At 46.0% G+C, this 8,890-nt stretch overlaps 5 protein-coding genes across 5 annotated transcripts; 4 read left to right on the top strand and 1 right to left on the bottom strand.

Moving 5' to 3' along the window:
- Positions 1 to 562: 562 nt before the first annotated feature.
- On the top strand, positions 563 to 2,753 carry PHALS_10981 (LRR-containing protein; the record flags this gene model as incomplete). The annotated part of the gene is made up of 4 exons (XM_024726496.1): positions 563 to 1,297; positions 1,365 to 1,717; positions 1,774 to 2,428; positions 2,505 to 2,753. 4 exons carry the CDS (start codon positions 563 to 565, stop codon positions 2,751 to 2,753), a joined length of 1,992 nt encoding a protein of 663 aa, XP_024577167.1.
- A 325-nt stretch (positions 2,754 to 3,078) lies between these two features.
- On the top strand, positions 3,079 to 4,005 carry PHALS_10980 (uncharacterized protein; the record flags this gene model as incomplete). Its single annotated transcript, XM_024726495.1, has 1 exon — positions 3,079 to 4,005. The coding sequence occupies one exon, from the start codon at positions 3,079 to 3,081 to the stop codon at positions 4,003 to 4,005; it is 927 nt and encodes a 308-aa protein (XP_024577166.1).
- Positions 4,006 to 4,119: 114 nt separating this feature from the next.
- On the top strand, positions 4,120 to 5,055 carry PHALS_10979 (hypothetical protein F443_16450; the record flags this gene model as incomplete). The annotated part of the gene is made up of 1 exon (XM_024726494.1): positions 4,120 to 5,055. One exon carries the CDS (start codon positions 4,120 to 4,122, stop codon positions 5,053 to 5,055), a length of 936 nt encoding a protein of 311 aa, XP_024577165.1.
- A 170-nt stretch (positions 5,056 to 5,225) lies between these two features.
- PHALS_10978 (u4 u6 small nuclear ribonucleoprotein prp31-like) lies at positions 5,226 to 6,806 on the bottom strand (the record flags this gene model as incomplete). The annotated part of the gene is made up of 1 exon (XM_024726493.1): positions 5,226 to 6,806. One exon carries the CDS (start codon positions 6,804 to 6,806, stop codon positions 5,226 to 5,228), a length of 1,581 nt encoding a protein of 526 aa, XP_024577164.1.
- A 116-nt stretch (positions 6,807 to 6,922) lies between these two features.
- On the top strand, positions 6,923 to 8,746 carry PHALS_10977 (dead deah box rna; the record flags this gene model as incomplete). The annotated part of the gene is made up of 1 exon (XM_024726491.1): positions 6,923 to 8,746. The coding sequence occupies one exon, from the start codon at positions 6,923 to 6,925 to the stop codon at positions 8,744 to 8,746; it is 1,824 nt and encodes a 607-aa protein (XP_024577163.1).
- Between the last annotated feature and the right edge of the window lie 144 nt (positions 8,747 to 8,890).

Raw genomic sequence — 8,890 nt, 5'->3', positions numbered from 1 at the left:
ATAGCGTTTCTACACGGTTTTAGGGTATTTCGCTGAAAATTGACATAAAAATTTGAGAGATAGCCATGGCTACATATTTTTGGCCAGCACTGTAGTATAAGACGTAATCGCTGTGACCACACTTTTCTCATTTTGATGGATGTAAATTGAATCAGCTAACTCACCTGTGACTTTTTGAAGCCCAGGTTGACAAAACGCGCATAAAGATTCGTTCGCTTTAGAGCGAAACTGATAGTATAATCGGGTCTTTTTTTTGCTCTTCTAAGCAACAGATATTAAGCATGAGGTAAAGCTTTGACTGATACTCAATGTTCTTCAAAAGTGAACACTGAGTTCTGCAAAACGTGAGACTAGGCTCTCCTTTTTCCAGCACTTGTTATACTGCATTGTGGTACTTGGGCTTGCCTCTAAGTCCGAGGAACAATAGTGACAATTATTAAGCTGTCCCCTGCTATCATGTCAATGCATCTACCTTCAAACGGTTGACCAGTCGCAGTCCCTGATAAACATATCATGAGTGGGCGCTGATACAACGTTCAGGTATCTTTCATGTTCAGTTGCAATGACGGACTCAAAGCGACAAAATGCTAATGAGAGCGCAAAACACACAGCCCTTACCGACGCAATCCTTGACTACAGCAATTTATACCTTGGAGATGACATGTTCACAAAAATCGTCGAGAAGGCGCGGGGTGCTAGCACCCCCACACGATTAGATCTGCGAGGCAATCGCTTTGAAGCTGGAGCCGCTCGTGCTCTTGCTGCACTGCTACGCACTTCGCACAATGTAGTATCCATCAGTTTGGAATGGAACAATGTAGGTCTATTGGACCAAGGGGTGGAAGCACTTGCTGGTGCATTAGAAATGGATAAGAGGTTGCTGACACTTGATTTACGCAACAATAATATTACACCCGAGGGTGCCAAAGCGCTTGCGAAAGCTCTTCGAGTCAATCAGACCTTGCGTCAGTTGGACTTGCGTTGGAATGATATTGGGAATATAGGAGTTTTGGCATTCACTGAGGCCTTGCAGTTTAATCACTCGCTTTTGACGCTAAAACTTACCGGAAACAATTGCAGTTTGAAGCACGTGGAGAAGTTAGAGTTGTTGTTAAATAGAAATCGTGGGCTCACCGAGACACCATTGCCTCTGACAAAAGATGCTTCTTGCCAGAATGATTGCGAGATTCTCGATAGCGAAAGCCGTACAGATGACCAGCTTTTACTGCAACTATTAGCTGAAAAAGAAAAGCTGGAAATAGCGGTAAACTTATGCAAACAAGAGGAACAAAAAGCGGTAATGGTAAATGCTCTAATCTTGCTTCCGCTGAATTGGCTCATGTATGTGTTTAAAATCATTTTAGCTGGAGGGCAAAGAAGAGCTTATCTTACAGCTTCAACGAGTTCGCAAAGATGCTGACATGGCAAAAGATGAGCGAGATCGATATCAGCAACGTGAAGTTGACGCCAAACGCGATATTCACGAGCTAAAGATGCAATTAGATGAGCTTGAGAACCGTAGAAAATTAGAGTTTGAAGAATATCGCTCTGCACGAAAAGCACTCGAGCGCGAAAATGGAGTTTATCGAGAGAAAGCAAGACAGATGGAGACTCTGCATGGCCAGGAACGAGAAAAGAAAGACAAGCATATTGCACAACTTGAAGAGGCCAAGTATACACTCGAAAACGAAAAGCACAGAACGTCTCTTACGATAAGGTGAGCGGATAGTACTGGTATGAGTACCTCTTCTGAGCTCTTTTGATAATGGTCAGGCAGCAGCAAGACGAGATTATTAAGTTGGAGAATCAACTTCAGGATGCTGAACATTTCTATGCTCGCAAAGAGGAGAGACTGGTGTCAGAACACGACAGCAAGTTAATTGCGGCCCAGCGACAGCATGACCTAGTAATAGGTTCGATACAGATTCAACTCAGCTGCATTTCATCACAGTTTAAAGCGAGTGAAAACACTGTTCGAGAGCTTCAGGAGAGATGCGAAAGTCTACAGGCCAAGTTGCTACAGTCACAGATCGAGCACGAGCAGATCATTGGTAAGCTAAAGCAGGATATGGAAATGGAGGTGCAAGAGCGTGTCCAGCGTATGGTTGGATCGGTTGAAGCTCAAGTTGTCGATGTTAAGAGGGCCCGGCAACACCTTGAGCAAGAAGTGACACAAAATGTTGAGACTATCAGACAACTCCGTCAAGACAATGTGTTACTGCAGCAGGCAAAAAATGAAAAGCAGCGAGAGTTGGATGATACAATTCTAGCACAGGCCACGGCGCTATCGGAGAAGGGAACGCTGTTGGCTACAGCGGTAAGCGAACGAGCTCGCCTTGAAGAGAAGCTGCAATTGCAGCAGCGCAAGATGGAGGACCAGGATGCCCGACTCGTGCAGATGCAGGCATGCTTTAACGAACGGGTTCAGGTATGTTCACCGCCGGGTGGAACCCAACATCTGACCACTTTTCTACAGAGAATATTTTGTAACAGCTTACTATTAGGAATTAACGATGAGCGCAAAAGTTGTGATGGAGAAAAACGCTATTAATGTGAATGAGAAGACAGACATGATTGCTCTCCTCGAGAGTAAAGTGCTTCAACTCGAGCGTGATCTAACTACCCAGAATTACGAGCACGAGAAGCGCATCGACGACTTGGCGGAATCCTTCGGCCGTTTCGTGCAGGAGCAGATCGGAAAGGAGCGGGAACGCCGCAAAAAAATATCAGTAGCGACTATTTTTGACGGCTAGACAATGTAAATTTCTTAGCCGGTTAAATAGATTGGCCATCAAATCTCTGGAGTGGTACTCAAATTGCTGGTCATTTGATGTAACCATGATATTTTTATCCAAGATTTGACAATAGCATCCAAACCTTGTCACACCGTGTCGCTAAATACTTAAGTTGGTGATTGGTCACGAAGTTGAAACGGCGGCCAGACACTCTGCGTTTCAACCACAGGCGCTACTTCAGTGTCCAGGGGAATTCAGACAAGTCTGACCAGTGCAATGACTTGGCGAGGTACGAACTGAATTTGATGACCACGCAATTCACCATTTGCAATTTTTGCCGCTGATGATTATCAACAACGAGCGTCTTGTGATACCGTCAAGTCGCTCCACATCATTTCAACTCGTTAAAATACCGTGCATGACGAACGTACGAATGCTCATTAACCAGTTCCAGACCGCTCCATGTACAAAGTCTGTGACGAAGGCAGAGTTACCTCTGCAGACGAAGTTCAAATTGCGCGTTAAAGAAATGGTCAGCCTCTTCGATCAAATGCAAAATCAGGATTGTCTAGGTGACCAGGCAGTTAAAGAAGAGGATAGTGCTGTGGCTGCGATGCCTGCAAAAACTACTAATTTCAAGTGCCTTGAGATCTCTACTTTCCAGGACCAAATAAAATTCGACTTGAGATCAACAACTACGTCTATGTCAATGTGCTGCTCGAACGTGCCCCGCAGTCCGTCAACATGTTCATGTATTTCGACTGCTTCATTGGACTCACAATCAAGCATAATGGATCCATTTTCACCTGACCTTCTGCAACTATCAGGCGAGGACGGTAAAAAAATACCGATCGATGTTGAAAGTTGTTCGAATGATTCTTTGATCGCAAGGAATCTGCAATCGACGATCCTCTCGAAGCTGGTTCCCAAAACGTCTTGCTGCCATGAGTCAGTTAGTGGAAAATTACTGCCTTCTGAGATAAAAGAGGCAACGAGGCTACCCCCAATACCGGCCAAACTTTGTCGGTCTTTGATCTCGGCAACGATGGCGTTTCCATCAGAAAAAGCACTCTGTCTCTCCTCTATTTCGACACGCAGCTCCGCGACTCGGGTTCCTTCTCAAAGTGCGAGAGGCCGTAGAAATTCAGCATCTATCTCTCGATATCTGAACTATGACAGCTCTCCTCGTTATGCAGCCACAAAGGCTATTAATTTGGAGCGACGTTATAAATTAGAGAAGCGTAATCGCTATCGATGTCTTTTAACTTAACCTATCTAGTCACACAACAAACACATCCATGGATAATAATAATTATTATTTAGCGAGATTAATGATTCATAGTACCACTTATGATTGGCTAAGAATGGTATTCAAGTTGCAGATATGACTGAATATCAAGACTATATCGGCTATAGTCTGGCGGCTTCTTACTACTGCCTCCAAGTCAACAGTGAAGCTATCCAGAACAACAATGCTGATGAGTTTCTAGAACCAAGTGAGACCATTAAAAAGCCCATTTCGAATGTACCAAGCAATATTAGCAACTCTTTGGAAGTACCGCGATTGTCACTTAGGGACTTTAACTGGAAGAATCGTGCTCGCTTTCTTGAACTGATGGAGCGTCACTCATTTGTGGTTATCACAGACATTGACAAAAGAGTAGAAGTTGCGCATCGTCGAGTGCTGCAGGACTTTGAGACTTTCTTTACAAGCGATAACGACCAATGGAAAAATAGTTGTACTAGCAAGCACGTCTACGTGAATGAGAATGGAATACCCTTTTGGTACATGGGATACGAACACACGAGTGTGCGTGACTGCTACCGTGTTGCTTGTGGAGACATGTCGAATCTAGTGTGGCCGTCAATAGAATTTAGGAGCAACTGGTTGTCACTTCAGTGCTGCCTGCAGCGCATTTGCGACCGGGCATTGAGCTTGACCGTCGGATTCGATATTGTGCGGTGCCACGCACGACCTGATAAAGACTTTTCCGTATGCTATGGTCTTCACTACCCAAATGTCGAGGGCAGCGGTCAGTCCGAGACCGAGAATGTTTTCGAGCACATAGACCCAAGTCTGTATGTCGTGGAGCCTGTACCTAGTGTCGAGGGCTTAGATGTGTTTGATCAGCATACGAAGCAGTGGCTCAACGTAGAATCAGTATGCGTTCCTGGCAAGGAGATTGTACTTTTTGGTGGCCACGCGTTAAGTAAAGCCACACAAGGACGGATCTTAGGAACGTTGCATCGCGTTCGGCGCACCCCGAATCGGCGTTTCTGCATTATATATGAGCAAAAGTATGAGGAGTACTTCCTATAACGCGGTTGAATCTTTCACTTATCGCACAATGGCTGCAGTCTACAAAAGAGGCGCTAACTCTCAAGAAATGTCGAGCAAGTTTTTCGTTGAAATGTGAAATCGTAGATTACATTGCCAACTTCAGCGTTGTATACGCTTAAAGCTTCCGCCGATCCGTTCTCCAATGAAGTTTATGATTTCTTGACTACACTGACGAACCCACTTGCTGCGGAAAAGTATTTGTTATTTGCCCTGGCTACGCGAGCCTTAGCAACTTCAGGATTCATGAGCTCAATGCCCTGAACGGGCGTAAAGGCGAGACTAGATGCTAGTCCAGAAAGAGGTGGCTTGCTAGCAGAAGACGCGGCGAAATTAGCAGCGCGAAGCTTCTTACTTGACTGCTTCTGTTCCTTGCGCAAAATACGTAGCTTTCCCGATCCTTCCTGACCAAGCCGTCCAGAAGTGATTCCCATCGCGTTATCTCCATACTCTTCGTCAGCAGTGGCAAACGACTGCCGATTCAATTCACGTCGCACATCTGTCATCTGCAGCCGCTCTTTCATCTTGCGATAGCGTTTGCCACCACGTTTGCGACGTGGTTTTTCATCTGGAACAGGCAGAGCCTTTTTCGACTTGGCCTTTTGAGGTTCCTGCCATTTGTCCATCTTTTCTACAAGCTCAGTACGGAAGCGTGCACCGACAAGTCCTTCTGTGTCATTTTGATGCGGCTGGCTATCCACACGCGCCATCAGCGCTAATTTACCAGCAACCGCTCTGCACGCCTTCATTCGCAAATACGGCGGCACACTTTGGACGAGGTCACTAAAGAATAAAATACCTGTATGCTTGAGTGCCGCCGCGGATGAAAATCCACTTAAAACTTTCTTTTCTTGTCCCAAAACCTGCAAATTACACGAAGGGATCCGTGCTAATTGTGCCACCCCGCCAGCAAGTCCAATAAGTTGTGCAGCTATCCGTGTACCCACGAGCTGCGAAAGGTTAGGCGCCAAGTATTTCATTCGGCTTTCTACAAAGCGCAAAATCATATTTTTATCATTTTCCAGCGACAGCAACTCATCACATGCTTCCATACAGACTTTCAATGCTAATGGATCCAGCGGTTTGCCACTGGTGCCTGAACCCGTCACGGAGATTCCGATCACTGCTGAGCTTGGTAAGATTTTGGGCAGCTCTTCCACGAGCGTCAAATCCATCTCATTGCCAACAGCTTTAACAACGCGAGCATAGTCCAAAGCGTTAGGTACAAGTGAGTCGAGCTCTGGAAACTTGGCCGCGTAGATGTCGGCAATAAAGCGGTGCACGACCTCAATTTCGTCGTCGATTTGCACCATTAGGTCATTTGACGTCACCACTAGATCATACTCCGGGCTGCCTTCCTCAAGTGGTCGAGGTTTGGAAATGCTAGCAGCAGATTCGTCATCCACGTCCACGTATTGCTGAATCTTCTCAACGTGCGAAAGGTACTTGGGCGAATATTTAAGTGTCAGAACAGCCGCGACGCTGCGATGCTTGTTATTTGACTTTATCAAATCATCCGCCTTTTTCGTACCAGATTCCGAGTCCTCTGGTCGAGGCTCAGAGGCGCTATGAGCTTTAGGCATCTGTTCGTCGACATTGCCTTCATCATGCTCCTCGATATCATGGAGAGTGGTATCAAGGTCAGTATAGGTTGCTTGTATCTCATTCTCTTCGCTGCTCCCCCCACTAAGCTCGTCCAGGTCCTCAAGAAACGAATCTGCGAGTGTCGACATGCCAGCAGAAGTTTTTGACAATTTAATTATTTATCGGATACAAAATTCAAGTGATGTGGCGATTGGAGCAAAGGCATTCAAGATAAATAATATATTTTGTTTCATTTCCCAAAATTATGCCGCGAGACGCTAATGGCAGCATCTGGCGTCGCAAAACTCCGACTGCTGAACGCAAAGATAGCGACGCTGAGCACCAGAAGAAGCGTCCGCGCCGCGGAGGGCGTCGCAATGACGGCAATAAAAATGCCAGAGAGGATAGTAAAGGCGACAGCCAAACCAAACCAGCGGCTGTCGCTGATTCAACTATAAAGCAAGAGGCATCTTCTCTTGATGTTGGGGTTACGAATCCTGTCAATTTGGACTATTTGTCTGACGTATTCTTCGCATCGTTGGACATCTCCGCTAACAGTAAACGCGCCATCGTTGAAGATCTCAAGTATGAGCGACTCACTCACGTGCAGAACAAAACGTTTGCACTAATTACAGAGGGCAAAGACGTGCTTGCCAAGGCGAAAACAGGAAATGGAAAGACCATTGCTTTTCTTTTACCCGTAATTGAGAAATTGGTCAAGGATGGCCGTCGCTCAGACGTCATTCCAGTGCTTACCATCTCGCCGACACGTGAGCTGGCACAGCAGATCGCCACCGAGGCCACGCGCGTCACCAAGTTTCACGATATCAAGATCGCTTGTTTTGTGGGTGGTATCAGTATCAAGAAAGATGAGCGTGCTCTTACATCCGGAACTCCGATCGACATTTTAGTAGCCACTCCTGGACGTCTTGTTGACCACCTAAAGCAAAATACTGGTAACATTGTGACTCGCTTGGGTGAGTGTAGTGTCTTAATTCTAGATGAAGCCGATCGACTTTTGGATATGGGTTTTCGCCCTGACATTATGCGTATCATCGGATATTTACCTCTTGAACGTCAAACGCTTCTGTTTAGTGCGACATTCCCTACTTCTACCGATGAGTTAAAGCAAGTCGCTTTGCGCGAGGACTATGCGTTTGTGGACACCATCGATGAGAACGAGGCAGATACAAACGTGCAAACCGACCAAACGTACATTGTATGCGAGATGAAGAACGTTATCTCTATCGTGGAGTGTGTACTGACGGAGCATATGAAGCTACCAGCGTACAAGGTAATTGTTTTCTTCCCGACGGCTCGTTCGGCGCAATTTATGGCGCAGTTATTCCAGGCTGCAGGCTTTCCAGGTATTTTAGAGATACACTCGCGAAAGAGTCAATCGGCGCGAACGAAAACTGCTGATGCATTTCGGAAGAGCAGAAAAGTAATAATGTTTTCATCTGATGTGTCAGCGCGTGGTGTGGACTATCCCGATGTGTCTCTTGTGTTGCAAGTAGGCTTTACCGATCGCGACCAGTACATTCACCGTCTTGGACGGACAGCTCGCGCTGGTATGACAGGCAAAGGAATTCTTATTTTGTCTGAATTCGAAACGGTTGTACTTGACAATTTGGCGGATTTGCCTTTGATTCAGAGCACAACTTACTCTCCTGACATGCTGATGCCATCGCAACTGAAGACATTGAAAGTTGTAAAGAGTCTTAAAAGTTTTAGCGAACTAGATAGGTCGGCGCAGCAATCATACCAAGCGTGGCTCGGTTTTTACAATACGCAAATGAAACGCTTGAAGTTAAATCCTGAGCGTCTCGTGCAACTTGCGGCCGATTACAGTCGAATTATTGGTTTGGATGAGGTGCCAAAGCTTGAGAAGAAGACACTCGCAAAGATGAGGCTCCTTGGCGTGCCTGGTATCCAGCCTTCACCATACACGCGTGACAACGGAAGTAACTCCAGCGGAGGTACTGGTGGTCGCGATGGCAACGGTAACGGTAGTCGCGGTGGGCGCAATAGTAGAGGTATCGGCGATCGCAATCGCGGGGGTAATCGTGAAAGCAAGAATCGCAGGTAAGTCATGAGGCAAGAATTGTGATTAGATTCTGCGAAAGATTTCTTCCTTTTAGAGGTACATCCATCCAAATAAAATTAAGACTGGTCGGAATGTGACTCAAAAGTTTTTTAAAGTGTAACACATATTTGTTGGAGTACAAAGTTA

This window comes from Plasmopara halstedii, assembly GCF_900000015.1.
Source record: "Plasmopara halstedii genome assembly, contig: Scaffold_525, whole genome shotgun sequence".
Classification (NCBI taxonomy): Eukaryota; Oomycota; class Peronosporomycetes; order Peronosporales; family Peronosporaceae; genus Plasmopara; species Plasmopara halstedii.
Note: the sequence above shows the minus strand (reverse complement) of the source record. Positions and strands in the feature narration are given on the sequence as shown.